This window comes from Frieseomelitta varia, unplaced genomic scaffold (assembly GCF_011392965.1).
Source record: "Frieseomelitta varia isolate USP_RPSP 00005682 unplaced genomic scaffold, Fvar_1.2 scaffold_956, whole genome shotgun sequence".
Classification (NCBI taxonomy): Eukaryota; Metazoa; Arthropoda; class Insecta; order Hymenoptera; family Apidae; genus Frieseomelitta; species Frieseomelitta varia.
The window spans coordinates 240,518-260,971 of record NW_025110763.1 but is presented as its reverse complement, the minus strand read 5'-3'; the positions used below and the strand labels follow the sequence as shown (position 1 = coordinate 260,971).

The window sequence follows — 20,454 nt, the reverse complement described above, 5'->3', positions numbered from 1 at the left end:
TTTTTCTACTATTCGACGTACTTTCAGCCGGAAATTGACAAAAAGGAAAAAAAAAAAAAAAAAAAAAAAACAGAAATCTATCTTCTCCGTTGAAAGTACACTCACACTCTACTCCATTTCCCTCCAATTTTCCCATAAGCCACATCAGAATTTAATTAATATTTACTCGTTATTTGTATCGCGTTCACTCACGTTTACATTTGCTCGCGATTGAACAGCAATCATCGCGTTTATATTTGCAAAGACGATCAAGAAACAGAAATCTGCCTTCTAAATATTCGAGCTCACTTTCATTTCTGTATATCCCCCAATTTTCCCCACAAGCGTAAATAAGCCACAGACCAGACTAACGACGCCGACGACAGTTCGACGAGAATGCCAAGCAGCGTGAAACAAACCTCATCTGGAACGTGCGATGATGAGATTTACCACGAAGGCTCGGCGCTCTCTCAGAGAGGCGTCGATAGCGGCGTGATAGCTTTGTGCTGCCCCCCCTGATACATTCAGAACGTCGCTACCGCCGCTGTGTGTTGGTGGTAGTGTCTCCACCACCGCCGCCACCAATCGCCGCCAGTCTTCCTCGTACGCCTTTCACCGAGCTCGCCTCAGTTCGCTGTTGCCTCTCATCAGCTGCGGATCTACTCGTTGATCGAGCGGGTCCACGAATTCGTCTCGCCACTGTTCCGTTTCGCGCGCGATTGAAAGAACAGCCGTTTAAAGAGAGGAGAGAGAAAAGAGTCTCGTCAAGTTTCGGAGATCCTAGATTTTAAAATTCCGAATTTTTCTAGTGTCGTTCTAGTGTCTGTTTTTTTTTCAATAACAGAGAAATATCGAAACAGTTGAGTTCGGCCAAGTTCCGGAAAAGTGAATCGCCCAACGCCTGTTGCACGACGAGCCAGAAGACGACGCGGTGCGGGTTGTTCTTCATGGTAAGGGGACGGATTCCTCGGATAATTGTGAAAACCCGCAGAGGCGAAACACCGGTGCTCCACAGGTGGTAGTTCGATTACATTTCGTGATCGTTCGCGCAACAGACTAGACCGGAGAGTGCACCCTGCTCGAGTGAAAGTAGCCCGAGCCTGGTCAGCCGGCTGATTCTCGGTGAATCCCCGTGGCTGCTGGCATAATCCCGTGGTTATTCGGTGACTGTAACGTGTCGAGCGCAGCTGTGGTTCTGTTGCCAAAAGAGATCTCAATCTCTCTGGTCTCGTGCGAATTCTCTGTTGTAGTATCGTTACCGGTGAACGATAGTTGGCCATGGTCTGTGATAAAATTGAAAGTTCAGTAGCGCAACTGTCCACGTTGGGCTACGTTTTCCAGAGAAGTGAAATAACGGTTGAAGGAGTCAGTCGATGAACATTGCGCGGATCAAAGAGGTATATCTCTCGGTTAGCTGGTAATTTGAACGAGGCAAGTTGCCTGTGACGCAACGCAGTCACTATCGCCGCTAATAGGAAGAAAGGCAGATAACAGTATCTGTCAACTTAACAGCCGCTCTTATCAATCTTTACCCTCGCCTCGAGTGATTCCAATTTCGAGCAGGAAGAAAAGAAACGTTTCTCCTTCTCGTAGAAACTTCGTTCGACTCCCGTACGTTCTCTCTTTTCGTTTCTCGTTGAAAGAAAACGTGGAAAGGAAAAAGAAAATCATAACGACTAGCCATTCGCGTGATATAATAATGAATGTCGTTCCAAGCGGATCGTCAAGTGACGCAACTGGTCGATCGAGCGTGGGGCAATTAGCTAACGATGTTACCATGATTAGGTGTTGTCGTTCCCCAAGTGCACGGCGAGCGAGAGAAACGATCGCGGGAAAGAGGAGAGCGGCTTCTGGCATTTCGACGAGGAATTTCGATTGAACGACCGGTTTATTATCGGCTCGCTCGTCCGATTAATATCTGAAGCTTGTTGCAGGCTCGTCGATAAGCTCCGATGAATAGAGACGAGCTCGTCAACGCGTTATTGCGCTAACCAACTAACGATAATTAAACGAACCGTGCACTCGCGACCGTGAACGAGAGAATCGACCAGCGAACTCTCTCGACTGGCCCCCGGATTGCTCCTCCAATCGAGTTCTCTCCTCGCTGTTTACCTTCAACAGCTGACTGACTGTCGAATGACGTCGACCTGCTCGATCGTACGTACGTACATACGGTCGATCGACGTCTCGAGATCGAGATTTTTTAATCGTCGGAACGGAGATCGAGACCGTTATTTCTCGAGACTCGTCGAAGAGACGCGTTAAGATAGTTATTAGGGTATTGGGAAAATTTTTCTTCCGCGCTGTTTGAAAGTGTCTTTCCGGAACATTTAGAATTAATCGTAATATGTTCTTTATAATATAAATATTATAAATATATAGTTAATTATAAATATATTCTTTATGATACAAATTCTGTTGAAGCGCGTAGCGCAGTGTGGCTTTATAATAACTGACGAGGTAATAATCACTTTGGAATTTACTTAGGCATAACAATTTTAAAAATCATCTTTCTTCCTCGGCGGACTCTTATTACAAAGATGAAGCTTGACAATACGTTCGAGCTGGTTATATAAATAATACATACACATACATACTAGTTGTACACTTAACCGATACGAGATGTCGCGATTATAATATATCTATAAGATAGATCCAACAAATTCCTTAATTATAAATTAAGGAATATTTTCGACGTCTCTTCTTTTTTTCACAATGATGAAGCAGCTTGAAATTTTGACGAATCGAAATCGTTACCTTTCGAAGAGATACGTGAAACATTAGGAAAATTTTGTTCGAGATTTTTGAAAGAGTTTTGGTGGTTTTTAGTGTTCAAATTAAGTTTTTTTTTTTTTTTTTTTCTTTACAATGACGAGGGATTTTGTGAACCAGCTCGAAATTTTGAGGAATCTTGAAGCTGACGTGGTGTTGGAAATTTCTTAAATGCTGACAGAATTTCTCGTAAACTTCTGAAACAATTAAGGAATTTTTAGAACGCGGGAATTTTCTGAATACTTTTTTGAACAGTAAAGAAATTCGATTTGACTTCAGAAATTGTTTCGAATCTCTGAGAGAGGTCGTGGAGCACTCGAAAGGCTACGAGGGACTTGCAGCTTCTCAGCTGACGGATAATCTCTCAAGAAATTAAGAGACTTTCGCAGATCTTTTAAAGGCTCTTGCGACACGTCGCGAAACACTTTCGACACATCTTAAAACATTTCCCGATACCAAAGAGCCTTCAAAGTCCCAAGGAATTTTGAAACACCAAAGAAATTTCCACGATACTTCAGAGATCCTACTACGCGATCTTTGGAAGATCTTTTAACGTAACAGGATTAAAGAAAGAAGAAATTAGGCTGAACAAACCTATTGATCTCTAGCTCTTTGACTCGAAGCTTCCGATAAGAAGAAGGAGAAGTGTTCTTCAATCGCGAAACAGAGTAGAAGACATTTTGAGAAACGAAAGAGAGGACAAAAAAAAATATCTCGCTTTCTCGTGGAAACGCGAATCGTTTCGAACGATCGAAAAAGGGTGTGCATCTCGTGCACACTACCCGGACGTAACCTCGTGGCATTTCTAAACTCACCAACTACTACGAAGAAGTCCGTAAGCGTTTCATAGTGACAGAGCTAGTCGACTTGAACGTTCCTTCGCGAGCTTCGTACGGATCAGGAATTTCGAGGGAGCGTGTAATAAATTTGTTCGTTCTTTTTTTCATTGAAAAACTTTGTTTCTCGCAAGTCAACTTAGATCGATAGTTGACCAGAGATTAAGATCGTTGGAACAAGAGTTCGTTGTATCTCTCTTAGATTAAGTTAGATTAGGTTCTGGATTTCCCATTGCATAATACGTCACGCTGCGTTATCACATTTTGTTTTGTAGACTTTGCGATATCTTCTAACAGATGAATCTATAATTGAAATTAGAATTGATAAGGATATTAAAATTCGCTAACTTACTGATTGATTTTGATGTTTCTAGTTCACTCTGCACCTTTATATGCCGTCTATTCTATTTCGAAAGAGCTCTTATTTCAAGCATTCGCATCAAACAGCGAGATTTTATCGAAAAACACAAATCGCCCCAAGACTTTCGAATCTTTGCATAATATTAAACATCACGTATAACGAGATATTGAGAGTTAATTAAAAGTAACTTTCATTTTACTTCACCCATATACGACATATACTGAATAGTAATAATAGATATCCATTTAGGGACGTAGCAATAATCGTAATAATAGAAAGGTAACCGAACGCGGAAACAATGCTACGGTTAATAACGTCTCCTGTTTCCTTTCCATTACAGTGTGGCTCCCTGGAGATCGGCGAGGAACGCCAGCGTCGGGTCGCTATGATGGAGTCCCTGTGCCAGGTGAACGGCACGAAGAGCAACGGCGGCAGCAACGGGGCCAACGAGAGCAACGCCAACAACGGGAACAACAACAGTCACAACAACTCAGACTGTCCGGATCCGCAGCAGAGGCTGGCGGTGCTCAGTTTCGAGCAGGTACGACGATTGAACGACGTGATGAACGAGGTGGTGTGCATCCACGGCCGTGGAAACTTCCCCACGTTGGAAGTCCGTTTGAGAGACCTGGTGACCGTGGTCCGTAGCAAACTGGAGTCCGACCCGAGCAATGGCGGTGCCGGTATGAGGGTACGCGACATAAGATTGAACGGCGGCGCTGCCTCTCACGTTTTGGCCACCGAGTCGCAGCCGTACAACGACCTGGACCTGATATTCGCGGTGGAGCTGTCGAGCGGCCGAAACTACGACAAGGTGAAGGCCGCGGTGCTCGGCTCGTTGTTCGACCTGCTGCCGGAAGGTGTCAGCCGTAAGCGGATCACCACGTGCAGCCTGAAGGAAGCGTACGTGAGCAAGATGGTGAAAGTGAACAACGACGGGGACCGATGGTCCCTAATCTCCCTTGGGAATTCCCGTGGCCACAGGAACGTCGAGCTGAAGTTCGTCGACTCGATGAGGCGGCAGTTCGAGTTCTCGGTCGACTCGTTCCAGATCGTGCTCGACTCGCTCCTTCTGTTTTACGAGTGCAGCAAGCTGCCGATCGGCGAGAACTTCTATCCGACGGTGGTCGGCGAGTCGGTGTACGGTGACTTCCAAGAGGCGTTGTACCACCTTCACAAGAAGCTGATCTCGACGAGGCATCCGGAAGAGATACGCGGCGGCGGCCTGCTCAAGTATTGCAACCTCCTGGTCAAGATGTACAAGCCATCTCAGCCCGATTACATAAAGACCCTCGAGCGGTACATGTGCTCGAGATTCTTCATCGATTTCCCCGACATCAGCCAGCAGCGCGCCAAACTCGAGAACTACCTGTGGAATCACTTCGTCGGGCCCGAGGAGGAAGCTCTCAAGTACCAGTACCTGATGTTGCTCCACAGCGTGGTCGAGGAGTCCACCGTGTGCCTGATGGGCCACGAGAGACGGCAGACACTCGCGCTCATCGAGAACCTCGCCTACCAAGTGTTCTGCCAGGAGCAACAGCAACGGCTGACGAATCATCAGCAAGCACCGCCCGGACCACCGGCCACCTACGTTTACGCGAACGGTTACTATTACGCTCCAGTGATACCCACCGCGTGCTACACGTGCACCTGCAACTCGTGGATGGCGTGCTCGTCGTGATGCGACATTGACGCCAATGCCATCGTCGCCGCTAGCACCGCCATTATCACCGCTACGACCGCCACCGGTACCGTCACCGACGTCCGCGATATCTCTACCATCTTCGGAAATCATCAAACTACCGACGAACCTCTGCTCACCGACCGGCAAGGCGAACGTCCTCGCTCGGGCCACCATCGACGCGACGCTGATCGCTCTAGTTCCCATTTGGTCGAAAATCTCGAGGAGCAACGACGATGTCGATCGTCGATCGTTCGCGACAACAGGCCAAAGCAGCAGCGGAGTTGCTTGTTCCTCAGTTGACGCTTGGACACTCGTCGAACGCCGAACAACACCGATCGAGATCCGTAGTGTGACGTAGACGAGAGACGTTCTCGTCGAGATAAAGGAGAAGGAAAATGAAAAAGAAAAAAAAAAAAAAGAAGAACGAATCCGTCGTGATCGATTCAGCGACGGATCGTGGAGGATGTGGTGTCATGTCGTTCGAGATAGCGGATCGGTGACAGTGAAATTTAAAGAAAAAAAGAAAAAAAATATATGAAAAAAAAAAAGAGAAACAGTTTCGCGGAAGACTGAAGAGATCCAGGGGAGGAGAAGGTTCCAGCTTCACGACGGGAACATTTGATTTGTAATATTGCGCTTCGTTTCCGTCCCGGATTATATCTTTCTGTCTCTCCTGGACGCGTGCGGTCCAGCTGTGCGGTGGACGATCAGTCGCGGAGGGAAGGACCAAAACTCGCGATGGTACTTCGCTGTCAAACAAACGGTCGTAGGGGATCAATCGAGAGACTACAAGACTCCAAAACGAAACAGACGGAAAAAAAATAATAAAAAAGAAGAAAAAAAACGTTGAAACAAACTAGATAAAGAAAAAAAAAAAAAAAGGATGAAGAAAACGAAGCGAAGCGAATATATAGAAAAAGTAACAGAAAATAATGTGTTGTGCCTAAATAACGAATTCGAACGGACGGTGAGGAGAGACGGCGGAAGCCGCGATTGCGCATGCGCGGTTCAAACAGATACGACGAATTTACTCTCGTTATACTCTCGTCGGTGTGCGCGTCGATAAAACGAAATGGACGCATGTATGTAAATGAATCGCTAACAGTGGCGCGCGCGCGCGCGCGCGCGAGAGCGAGAGAGAGAGAGAGAGAGAGAGAGAGAGAGAGAGAGAGAGAGAGAGAGGGGGACAGAGACTGTGCGCGCGTCGAGAAAAGAAGTATGTACATGTACACACGCGCGCTTTTCAGAATTCCCGGGGAAACGGTGGCGTCGGTTTACTAACGTGACTCTAAACGAAACCGGAAGAAGTGAAGTCAATTGCGAAGATTACGAGAATGGAGAAACGACGACGAATTGGAATCGAGAGTTGGGATATCGTGACAAGAAGAAAAGGAAAGAAAACGAGGGAAAAAGAAACCGCCGGCGACGAGGAGGAAGAAACGAACGGACAAGAGGACGCCTGAAGTTGAATTTTGATTCAAAGGACGAAAAGGACCGACTGATTGCGGCGATGTAGAGCGTTCGTCAGCGTTCCATGGTCGCTCCTCTTTCTTTTCTCTTTTCCTAAAACGAAGAAAAAAAAAAAATAAAAAAAGGCAAAAAAAAATATTATAACAGACGAACGTGCGAGAGCGTAACTAAAGGAAAGGTAGTGATAACGTAACGTACACAGATTTCACAAAAGAAAAAAAAACATAAAAAAAAGGATAAGGAAAAGTAAATTCAAATTAAGGCTATTATTACAAAAAAAAGAAAAAAAAATAGAAACATTAACGGGCGTGGCGTTTGCAAAAAAGGAATATTATAAATATATAAATATATATATATATATATTTAAATATATAAATACATGTATAAAATCTATGTATAAAATATTAATGTGTGGCTGTGAACACATTTCATTTAGATATTACTGTAACGTGATATATAAGATTGAGAAGAAGAAAAAATTCGGTGTGACAACGGGAAAGAGAACGAGAGAGAGAGAGAGAGAGTTTGTACGCGGAGAGAGAGAATGAGAGAGAGAGAGAGAGAAAAGAGTAAAAGAGTGAGGAAGAAAAGAAAAAATGAACGAGAGGTGAGAGATGTTTCTTATCAATTTCTTATTTCTTTTCTTTTAACGTTTACGTCAACCAGCGCTGTCACGTCGCGTGAAGGAACAAGCAAACAGGAAGGAAACGTAAATAATCAGACACACACATATACACACACGCGACAGGTATGCAATTGAGACAAAAGTTGATTATTTACCTGGATCCAGAGACTAAGAGATTTTTCTCTCACAATCAGTCCTAGCATTATGCCGAAGTAAAAACATTGAGACTTAGGATTCATCGAAGGACACGTCAAAGGAAATTCGAGAAAAATTATTAAAAGACAGTAGTTCTTCGTTACGCAAAATTGTACACGTAGATGGATGAATATTATAGGAGAAAGACGCGAGATGACATTTCTTGGTTTCTTTGTATCTTTTACCAAAATTGTCCCTTATGAAATTTGATCAAAGAGAATTTTAAACATTGGATACACACCCTACTACAGGGTTGCGCTCTACATATTGCTAAAAGGCTAACCGCTTTCAGAACGAATGCGGGTAACATCAAAGTGTCCCATTTTAGCTCGATACTACGTAACTTGAAAACGAGAAAATTAACAAAACTCTGCTTCTCGTATATATTTTCTCCTGTAATCTTCCGTACGTAAGCGATACACATACACATACACACGCATACGTACGTGAAATCGAACGATCCTCGCAACGGCCCTAAGTCCCTGACCAACGACTTGCATAATTTTTTCCTATCATCTCGATACTTTGATAATTATTTAACAGGTTGGTGTAACGCGTCGCTATGCGAAGCAGAATACACGCGTGCCTCTGTGTTTCATCGATCGTGATAAAAACGCATTTGCATAATAACAAAACGCAGAGGCTGGCGTGCGACGAACTTGCAAGTTGTATTGTCCCGCGAATCGCTGCCGCGGTGCCGCCTGTGCAAACGTGCATGTGTATGTGTATCCGCGCGTGTGTAATCCGTTCTATACACGCACAGAGAAATCCGCGGGGATCTCCCGGCGTTTCTACGCGTTTCTATCTGTCTCTTTCTCTGTTTCTCCTTGCGAATACGTAACACGCATAGACACAGGCACACATATTATTAGAATACATATAAAACACCGGGAGAAAAACACGAAGAGAGACGAAGGGAGAGAGGATGCATATTGCTCACGATTTGGCGTCTCTCTTTTACGTGCGTGTCCGTATCGACTGGTGACCCCGTTAGTCAACTCACAGTCAGTCACTTTGCTCGCTCGCTCACCGACTAGAAGCTAATCAGGCCTCGTTCGTTCGTTCGTTCGTTCGTTCGTTCGTTCGTTCGTTCGTTCGTTCGTTCGTTCGCTCGCTCACTCGCTCACTCTTCCTTTCAGTTTGCAAGCGAAAGTAAAGGCCTAATAAAAAGCCCGCAAACTGGTTTTTCTGGTATATCGCGTGTTAATGCTAAAGAGAGCCAGGCCGACTAGCGACGTTCTACACCCGATGTGCACCTCTGGCCGTCCTGTTCCCTCTGCTTCATTCGCTACCACTCATTTCCCATCATCCATCGACCATCCTCGCTCCTCCTAAACGTCGTCGTCGTCGTCGTTGGTCTTTTTGCCGTGATTCCCGTCTCTCTGAGATTTACAACAATCTGACAAATTCATCTTCGCTCTGACGAAGATATCGTTCGTCGTTTCTTTCGGAGACTTTACCTCGCGAACACTTCGTGTTCTGGTCGAGTGGAATTTGTTTCGACTCGCGAAAATGGTACAGTTAGGAGAAATTTTCGATGATCAGATCGTACTATTAGGTTTGAATTTCTTTTTTTTTTTTTTTCTAAATACGGTAGCTCGTGATTGGTATCGTTATTAATCAAAATAGATGATACATTCGTGTTTTTTTATTTTTTTTTTTTTTTTTTAAGACTATATATGGTAGTTTTGTGGATTTAATTGAGTCAAAACTCTGGCTACTTTGGATTGATACTCAGTATATTTAGATCACTTCTAAACTTTCTACTCCAATTAAAATTTTATGTCGTTACGTGTCGAGATAGATCTTCGAATTTGAAACGGAAGTTCAATGGCTGATAGTTAGAGCGCATTCTTCAGGTTCTTTTCAGTTTCTCTTTCGCGCGTAATTAAATAATGAAATTTCCCAACTTGTTCCCACGAGGAGCGTCCTCTGCTTCTTTTTTCTCGTTTACTTTCTCGCTCAAACTTCACCAGACATCGGTCTGTTAAAAACAGTTCGCGGCTCGATCGTTCCCGCCACGTTTATTACTCCGCCTCGTTTAATTACCGAGACCTTCGAGCACCGTCCTCATCATCAATCGTGATGTTAATCTATCGGTCTATCGATACGAATGTCGATCGTTCTTTTTAACGCTGGTGACAGGATTGTAACATATCTATATATTCGTTTGCGCTTAAAAAAAAAAAAAAAAAGAACAAAAATGAAGTGTGTACATACATAGATGTAACTCCATAAAAAAAAAAAAAAAAATTACTAAGAAATAATATGTTAATAGGAAAAAAATTATCGGAGAAAAAGATTCGTGTCTTTTTATCACATTCGTATTTTTATTTATATTTACCAAGTATCGTCCATATCGCATCGTATCGTCGTATGGAATTTTTTAATCAATTTTTTTACCAAACACAAATCACGATTCTCCACGAGTTTCAAATTGATTTTTCTTTTTTCTTTTTTTTTTCCTTTTAAAGAATTTCCTGCTGTCTCTTTCTTCTTCTCTTTCGACTCGCACGAAGAAAAATTCGGTTTTTAAGAGCGAGTGATACGGTTTGCTTTTCTTTGATGAAGCAAGCGTTTTAAGGATACGAAACGCGGAAAACGCGCACGACATTTTATATACGATCGTTTCTTCTTTGATGGTCACGTTTCTTTTAGAGATGCCGGATGAAAAGATCGATCGTTCTCTCGCGAACTAGCATTTTCGGTATTGTCGATTTTTGACAGATAGATCGTTCGTAGACCAAGAATTGCATACGATAGTCGATACACTTACATAGCCAAGAAATCTGAATTGAACTGATGACTATAAACGATTCAACTTGTATATAAATCACTCCTGAGATTTCCCGTGAGTTTTTTATAAACAAAAGATCTTGCAGATGCTGTGTCCAAAAAAATTAAAATTTAGGAAGATTTGGACGAAGTGTAGCTAATTAAAACAAGCATTGTCTTTCCTTTAGATATTATTATTATTATTATTATTATTATTACTATTATTATTATTATTACTATTACTATTATTATTATTATTACTATTATTATTATTATTATTATTATTATTATTATTTCTTCTTTCGTTTCGTCCTTCGAGAGTGAATCTCGTCTGATTCGAATTCGAACAGGGCAATCATGCGAATAGGCAGGGAGCCAAGTTTCAACGCAATGCGAGACAGATTGTCACAAAAATGAAACTCGTTCTAGAAGATGTCATTAGATTCAAGTGCAAAGGAAACCCAGAAAAAATATTAGCAAAAATAAAATAATGGAACGAGTACTTTCTTCGGTAAATCATAATATCGATACAGTAAAAACAAATTCAGTTAACGACGGATTTCCTTTTTGTGATATTCTGACTTCGTTTAAAGTATTCCGAGTCAATTTTACAGCATAAAATAAATCGAGACGATACTTTGAAAGGAAGAGTAGTGTGTGGCATCCCGATTTAATCCGAGAAAGAGGAGAAGTTAAATTATTGTTAAATTATTAAATAAAAAAAGAATAAAAATAAATAAATAGAAGAAAAAAATAGAAATAACTTTTAATCAACGAATCAAAAAACAAAAAAAAAAAAAAAAAAAAAAAAAAAAGAGATAAAGAATAAACAAAAAAATTTTCATTCTGCGTTCCGAAAACGTTTCTACAAACGCGAATTCTAATTAACAATTGTAATTTTTGTATCAATGATCTGTATTGTAATTTCGAACGAGCGTGCATCGTGATCGATGATTTCTGCGAAACAAGGAAAACGTAAATATCATCGAGCAACGAGTCAGATGACGACGAAACGAACGACGAAGTTTCAAAAAGAAAATAATGGAAAAGAAACGCGTTGTTGTTTCGCGAACTGTTTCCCCGATTTATCGCCCCCCTCCCCCCCCCCCTTTCCTTTCAGTTTTCTTTTTGTTTCTTCGTTCTTTCCTTTCCTTTTTCTTTTTTGCCTATCGTACGTGAGAATAATAACCATAATTATTTACCACGTGGACGAATTTCTGTACGATCCTGCGCGACTCTGTATCCCGATATGATCGCACGAAATACACATACACATACACACACACACACACACACACACATATATATAGTACGTACTACCTATATAGTATATATAGTATACATGATATAAAATGATTTTTTTTTATATTTGAGAAAAAAGAGAAAATAAAATGCATTTACTTGACACACCACTTACATATGGTTATTATTCGAAGTTTCGAAGAACACCCTGCGCACTGTCAGAGTGAAACGAGATTGCGTTTGATTGATTGCAATAAATATGAATATGAGAAAAAAAGAAGAAGAAGAAGAAGAAGAAGAAGAGGGGGATACGACGAGATAAGGTGAGAAGTTGTCTATTTGTCTTTGTGGCAAGAGAGACACAAATGTCTCAATCTTGGTGCAAGCCCCAAGATTTACTCTTAACAGATAAATCAAACGCATTTTATTAGCATTCATTAGCATTCAAGAATTAGATCTAATTCTTCTCTTCTTTTTTTCTTTTCTTTTCTTTCTCCTTTTTTTTTTTTTTTTTTTTTTTTTTTTTTTTTTTTTTTNTTTAGACACGATGATTATTTCGTATAAGTTTGAAATTCAAGCGTTCGACGTTGAACGATGTCACATGATTGTCAGAGGAAACGGAGCGTTCGCAAACAAAAGACGAAGGGTGAATTCAAAGAGGAAGAGACAATGACAGCGCTGGAGGCTAGCTTCTTACCATCCACTTTCTAGTTCTTTGATTTTTTTACTGAAAAGAAAAAGAAAACCATCTCAAAAACCTCTCCTGGAAACCACTAAAAGGAAAACTGCGTGTTAAGAACTTTTAGAGCGTCGATCGTTTTCTCTTAAAGAAAAAAAAAAAAAAAAAAAAAAAAAAAAAAAAAATACAGAAACCTGGTGATTAAGCAAAAATCGTGTTTCCAACTTTTTTCCGAGATTGTCCAGACGATGAGTAATAAAGGAAAAAGAAAGGTCAAATCGAGAGATGTTCTCACCCTCTCTCAGTTGAACCGAGGCGTAAAGATACATATTTAATCGAGGAATGAATGAAAGAAAATCGAGAAAAAACTGTAATTTCGTCGAAATGAAAAAAAAAAAAAAAGAAGACGACCTACTCTCGGATGAAACGGAAAGCAGAGTATGTAATTCTAAGTGTAATAATTTTAAGCGCGAGAGAAAAGTCAAAGTTGATCGATTCGATCGAGGATGAAAATTGATAATGTGCATAAACGAAAAGGGGGAGGGAGGAAGGTAGATCCTGCATCTGTGTAAACAGGGGGGGGGGGGAAGATCGTCGATATTACTGAATGATGAGAAAATGGCGTATCTTTGCGAGGGGAATGACGCAATTGAGATAATCGTCGTTCTTTTCGTTTCTTTTTTTCTTTTCTCCTTCGAACAGACATCAGAGAGATATCGATTTGCCTGTACAAGTATTCAAGTGGAAACGTTTAATAATAAAGACTATGATTTACACCTGTACACACGCTTTCTTATTGCGCTTGCTACTAATCGTAACGATCTCTTAAACGTTCGTTCGTTTCATTAAAAATGAAAGGAGAAAACGTTGTGTATTCGTCGATATTTCGACATTCCGAATCCCCTGTGATTTTACCTGTGATCCGAAACTTTTATTTTGAATTTCGAACGTTTGAGATCGACTACCGCCGTTCGAAAAGAAGAAAGATATTTTCTTCAGTCGCGACAGTCATCATTCTCGTTGCGCGAGAATCATTCATAGAAAATCGTTGAAGAAACGACGATTTTTCAGCTATTCCTCATCTTCCTCGCATAGATGCAAAGTTCATTAGTTCCTGATGAGAAAAAAGAAAAACGAAAAAAAAAAATGAAACGCAATCGCAACATTCGTCCAGCGTACGTCCAAGAAAATAGTAGTCGAGCGAGAACGTAATGTAAGTAAGGGAAGAATCTTAAGTATAATGATATTTATCAAAAAGACTCTGGTTAAGCGAACGATCACGCGGCGATCCGGCGAGAGAGAAACACGAGCAAGCCTTAATCGTATAAGATATATTTCGATACCTGTTACTACGTAATTAATTAGATCACGAAAAGGAAAAAGAGAAATAAACGTAACGTAGCGTAATCTTCGCGACTGGATGACGAAAGAATTCTTGACTATTCTTTTTTTCTTTTATTACACATCTTTTATCAGCATTAGATTTGTATTTCGAGCGTAGCTCCTTTTTAAAGTCCTATCTTTTTATTAAATTCGTTGTTCGATCGAGTTTGCGTACAATAGACATTTTTGTTCCAGAAAAAAAAAGAGAACGTCTCGTCGACTCTTAAAGGCTCGTCGTGCTCGAAATTTTGAAGTTTTTAACATGTTGCAAAAAAAAAAAAATAGGATTTTTGTGAACGAAAAGATGCATAAATAAATTTCTATTTAACCTTCGTTTACCAAAATTGTATAATTTAACCTTCGTTTACCAAAATTGTATAAAACGTTCGGCTCCGCTCATTTTTTTAAATGAAAACAAATGTCTTTCGTTCGATAAACTTTCAATGAATCCTACGACTGCCTTTAGGAGTTGAAACATCACAATGTTCATTTTTATGAAAACCAACAACAGCCGCACGTTTTTTTTTTTTTTTTTACTTTACAAAGTGAAAAAGAAGAATGAATATTCTTAGCAGCCGATTATGTATGGAAACCGTGTGACAGCCACGTCGCTGAATTTCGTGCAAGAGCGTAATCAAACGACGAAATATATTAATCGAAGAGAAACGTTCGTTGAAGGGTCATGAGTTGGATTGGCGATTGAACCGATTTTTAGATCGAGCAGGCTGATCCGCAAAAATATACACATTCATAAGATACACAAACTGTGCAAAGGGGCGACGCTTAGATTAAACGACAACAGAGATCCCGTGTAGAAAATCTCGCGAGCCGAGAAAATTAGGCCACTAGAAGATGTAGCTTCGTAGATATCGAGATCGTCTAGAAGCATAACGATCGATCGATCGTGCAATCGTCTTGTAATCTAATCAGTAACAATATCGTGGAAATTAACTCGAAGCTAACTGCACACCTGTCTAAACGAAATACTGTAAATATATACATATACATATATATATATCATACGTAACGATATACGAAACACACGAATCAGAGTCTGCAAGTCAATTGTACAGTTCAATTTTCTCTCTCTCGATTAAAAGGCAAGCAATCACGATAGACGACATTGTAGGCGAGATTTTGCTCGAATTAAAAAGCAGACGTTGGACATCGATAATTCAGTGAAGCCTAAAGTGTGTTACGACAGAACGACGACCACGAGGAGCAAAGTTTGCTCTTTGACGTTCGCCCTGGGCATGTTTCTTTTTTTGGCTACCGAAGCGTGAAAGGTTGTACGTGAATAATCTGTCTGAAAGGATTGGCATTTAGATATTATATTCTGTATCGAATGTTGTTAATCTTTTTTTTCCCTTTAACCTGAGTTCATCTTGTTTGGATATAGTCGTTTATTTGTGGTTCACGAAACTTTGCGTTTACACACTAGTAACTTGTTGTTAGTTAACGAAAAAGTAAAAAAAAAAAAAAAAAAAAATGGAATTCAAGCAAAAATTTATTTCGCTCGTTAGAATATTACAATTACTACGTATATTTTTGTACTATATTTTAAATATCCTATAAACGCATAAACACTCACATTCACCGTGCGTTTAATCAAAGTTATTTAAAATTCCTTTGAAGATAAATTCTATCGACGACACCCAGGACTTGAAAGTAATTTGTTTTTTATTGGTTTTATTGGTAAAAGACGAGTCGATAAACAGGTTAATCCTAGCCTTAACACTAGAACTACCGACGAATAAAATGTAAAATATCAATTGGAAGTATCAAAGTAAAAGAAACAGAAATAAGATACACAAACTTTCATTTACGTGTTTTTTTTTTTTTTTTTTTACGAAGAATTATTCAAGTCTTAAAAAAATATATATATATATATAAAATATCTAATGAAAATTATCAGTTGGTCATTTTGAGCATTTTGGTGGTTCTAGCGTTAATCGAATATCTCCCGTTCTCGATTTGTGAAAAACGTGTGAAAAAGACGTGTCTGGATGTCTCTCGCTCTCCTCCGCAGCGCCACCAAAGTCGAGGAATCTCTCGGCTGGACACGAAAACCAATTCGATCGCGTCTCCACGGCCATGTTTCCCTTCTACGATTCCTAGGACGTAACTTCTTTTGATATAGAAACAGTAAAACGCCAAACGCCCCCTCAGAACTCTGTGTATCTCGAGAGAAGCAAATATATAACACGCGTTAGTCTAAATATTATCCGTGTCGGTGGACGCGTTTGAAAAACAACAAACGATCGAATTTCCTACTTGTTCGATGCCCAATTCATCGATCGAAGGAATGACAAATAGAAGAGTGAGAAAAGAAAGACAGGAAGAAAAAAACGCAGTTCCATCGACACGAGACAATTCGATGAGGTAACGAGTAGATGATCGCAATCGGTGGAACGATTGCAGCGTACAGACTTTGCGGAGAGGAAGAATACGTGATCGGTAGCGTTAAGTAGAGAGCCGTGGTGTGCACGCAAAAAATAAACACGATACTCCGACGGATTAGACGTGTGTGTTTCGATGAGTGGGTGTTGCGTCGAGAGAAACCGGGATTTCGGGAGAAGAAATCGCGATCGAGTATTGATCGACGGGCCGAAACGGTGACAAAACCAAGGTTTTTCGAATCTGTAAAGTTTTTGAATTTCAACATCGTGTACGTGTATATATATATATATATTTAATATTTAATATATATATTTATGTATATAATTATTTATATATAATATTATATATATTGATATAAATATTATAAATATTATATTATATAATATTATAAATATAATAATTATAATATATTACAAATATAAATATTATATAATTATTTATGTATAATATTATATATATTGATATAAATATTATAAATATTATATTATATAATATTATAACATTATAATATAAATAATAATAATATTATAAATATAATAATTATAATATATTACAAATATAAATATTATATAATTATTTATATATATTATATATATTGATATAAATATTATATTATATAATATTATAACATTATAATATAAATAATAATAATATTATAAATAATATAATAATTATAATATACTACAAATATAAATATTTTATAATTATTTATATATAATATTTATATATAAATATATATATATATATTTTTTTTTCTCTAAGAATTCGATAGAGTGGAATTATCTTATCTGTTTCTTGCGTGAATCGCGCACACTTTCTCGCGAGGATTATATCGTTGATTTTATATACAGATCGTCACCGATAATTAAACGTAGAATATAATCTTGGATTTAATCGCGATCAATGACAATAGAAAGCCTAATTTAACGTTTTGCTTGTGTATGTACGTACTTTTGAAAACTTTAAAAATCGACAAAGTATATCAAAGAAACTCTCCTGTCCTCATAAATTTTGATCGATCAGCGTTTTCGTTTTCTAATCATTATTTAACTTGGACTGATTCTGCCTTCTGTTTTGTATCGATCGAAACGATCGAACAACAATTAGACGCAAGCTGGAGAATAATTTCTCTGGCTCTGAAATCGAGATTGTTAAAAGACAGAAACGAGAGAGCAAATATTCCCTTTGCAACTGCAGCGACTCGAGAAACAGTGGACTGAGATAGAAAGTAATTCTAGAACAACTTTTTAGTAAATCTCAAATATATTTATTCGATTTTCAAAATACCGTAACGCAGAAACAAGCGTGTTCTGTGTTCGTGTTCCCGGGAGACCGATAGAATCAAAAGTTTTGCTGGCAAAGGAAAACGGAGGTGGACAGGAGAGACATGTCGAAGGCCTCGATCGCGAAATCCCGGACGCTCGCGCCACGATCATTGTGTGTTTTGAAATAATTGCGCGGATCTTTATATCGAGTAAGATTAATCGAACGCTGCGCGAATCCTCCCGTGTCGGGATTTTACACCGAGAAAGCGTTTCATTCTTTGAAAGACTGCGATAATCGAGGCACGTTTCACTTCGAGAGAGATGCAAACGAAAGAGACGAACCGCTTCGTGGATCACAGCGAGTTCCCTATCGTTTGACATTGACAAATCAACAATTGGTGCAAGCTATCGGGCGGTGTACTTTTCCAAAAAAATATCAGCGAAAGTGAAGAGCCTGTTTACTTGCTCGGTTACTGCCTACTTGTTTGTTCGAAATTAATTTTAGAATATTGTATAATATTCCGCGTGTCGAAGAATGAGAAAACGAGAAACTGTTTGCGCGAAACTCGAAGTTCGCTAATCGAATCGCGGACTGCGATATTTTGAGGTATTATGTCGCTTCGGTCTGATAGACGAATCGCGCGTCTTGTTTTTCTCAAGAGGGGCTTCGATAAAGTTATTCGTGTTCTTTGTAAATTGAAAACAGGAAACAAGAGAGGGAGACAGATGGAAAATATCATCTCGGACGTTTCTTCGCGGGAAGAGTCAAATAAAATTTTGTGAATCTCGACCGATAGACCAAGATATTTCCTACAGAGGAATCGAACGAACTAAAAAATTAGTAATGAAAAATGAGTAGTGAAACAGGAAACAAAATTCTGCACGATTATAAATTTATACAATTATTACAACATGCTCGATCGAAAAGTTTTAACACTAGACTACCAAGGACTAAAGCGTAGGATCTTTAGGATATCAGAGATATTAAAGTGAAAGAAAAAAAAAAAAATGTAAAATACAATGGAACACACAAACTTTTATTTATTTTATAGAGCATTTAGATCTCTAAAAATACACTGTTTTACATTTGTAATGATGAATTAGTTAACTCGGTAGTGTTGAAGATGACCGTGAGTGAAATAAAATGAAAAGAAACGCTTCAAACATTTTCAATTAAATAGAGAGACAAATGATCGAAGCGAGAACGTGTCCTCGAGAGGTCTGTAGAAAAAAATCTTCGTATATCCACGGAGAATAGACAGGAGGGACCACGCAACGCGCGTTTTACCATTTACGATTAGCGTCGTGTAACGAATCATTTAGTTCTCATTCCTTCGCGGGATCCTCGGTGATGCCAGATATTCTCTCTCTCTCGACTTCTTTTGTACCAGACGAGTCAACCACGACTTGTACCGTGCGAATTGATCGAGACGAACGATTGAACGACGTATTCGCACGATCTCGTCATGCATCTACGTTTGTTTAAAATAATTTAGAAAACAAAAAAGAAAACAAGAAAGAGGAAAGTACAGACGAATCGTTTTCTTTTTTTTCTCGGATGTTTACACGATGAGAGGTGAAGCAAGTGAGCGAAAGGAGCGAACGAAGGGAAACATTTTCTCGATCTGGCATCACTCGACGAGGAGGATAGATCGAGGAAACGCGACGAGGGCACTTCCCCTCGTCCGTTTTCGAAACGTTCTTCACACTCCTTCGAACGAGCTTCTCCTTCGTTTCGAACCGAATCGAGAAAACTCTTCTCGCCAAGACGGAAGAAAATTGAAAGTTTTAGTGAGAAATTGTGTAAAAGAAAAGAAAGAAAGGGAGGGGAAATGATCTAAAATTTCAGTGATAAATAAGCGTGAAAAGAGAAAGGACGGATATTCCTCGCGAAGAGAGGAAAGATAGAACTTCTCGCGAGAAAGAAAAGAAGAAAAAAATACGATCATTAGTGAGTGAGAAGGGAAAAGGTGGAATTTCTCGCGGGAGAAGAGCAAGTACAATTGTCCGAGTGAAAAATCGCGTTAAAAAAAAGAAAAAAAAAAAAAGGAAAAGAAAAATTCGAATCCGAGTGAAAGATCGATTAAATAAATCTATCCGCGCGATGTATATTATAAATGTGATTTTCTTTGTAAATAAGGTTTTCTCTAAGAACGCGACGTTCCTTGAGCTCTTTGTCGTGCTGTTAGCAAGAAAAAAAAAAAAGATAATATAAACGATGTTCGAAGAAATAGATTTTTTTTTCTTTCTTGTTTGGAAGAAAATATTTCGTCACTTCGTGATTTTTGTGTAAATCGTGATGTACTAGATTTAAGATCAACTTGCGATGCAACTCATTGAAAACTTTGTGCTTCACTCTGCGCTACGTTCTTTGAATTACTTTCGATTCGATCTCGCGTTTTCTATCGTTGAAAAGTTAGTTACGTTTGCAAAAAAAAAAAAAAAAAAAAAAAAGAAAAACATCGTCAAACAAAAGAATCGTTATTGATTCTCGTTTGAATTTTACGTGAAAATGTTCCTTGAAATACGAAAAGTCTTTTTTTCTTTTTTCTCGTTGAAACGGAGAATATAAGAATTCGATGATCGTAGCGATCAGAGTTGTTCTCAGTGAAATTATTTCGTTTCGTTTTGTTTCTAAAGAAAGAGAACAATGACGTCGAATAATGAAACATAGCGTGTTGCTTTTCAATCTGGCTCTGAGATAGAAACCAAGCTTCTGCCAAGTGATTTTACGTTGTTTAAGTTCAAAATTTCAATGGGTTGATCGTTCAGAGAATTTAAAGCTCTA

At 39.3% G+C, this 20,454-nt stretch overlaps 1 protein-coding gene and 1 long non-coding RNA gene across 5 annotated transcripts in view; one reads left to right on the top strand and one right to left on the bottom strand.

The window, feature by feature from the left end:
• The window catches only part of LOC122538078, a 9,702-nt gene extending 5,349 nt beyond the window's left edge, over positions 1-4,353 (bottom strand). The window contains exon 1 of the long non-coding RNA XR_006308781.1: positions 4,287-4,353. This is a non-coding gene — a long non-coding RNA (uncharacterized LOC122538078). The remainder of the gene's footprint in view (positions 1-4,286) is intronic.
• LOC122538077 (terminal nucleotidyltransferase 5C) overlaps positions 1-6,019 on the top strand; it is a 14,499-nt gene extending 8,480 nt beyond the window's left edge. Inside the window, exons 2-3 of one of the 4 annotated variants that reach the window (XM_043671833.1) lie at positions 1,748-1,751; positions 4,286-6,019. In XM_043671833.1, the coding sequence (XP_043527768.1) occupies positions 1,749-1,751; positions 4,286-5,629 (1,347 nt within the window). In that variant the 5' untranslated portion in view covers position 1,748 and the 3' untranslated portion in view covers positions 5,630-6,019. Of the gene's footprint in view, positions 1-609; positions 930-1,155; positions 1,377-1,747; positions 1,752-2,100; positions 2,137-4,285 lie in introns of those variants that run through there. The other 3 variants (XM_043671834.1, XM_043671831.1, XM_043671832.1) reach the window with 3 other exon arrangements.
• Positions 6,020-20,454: the final 14,435 nt, after the last annotated feature.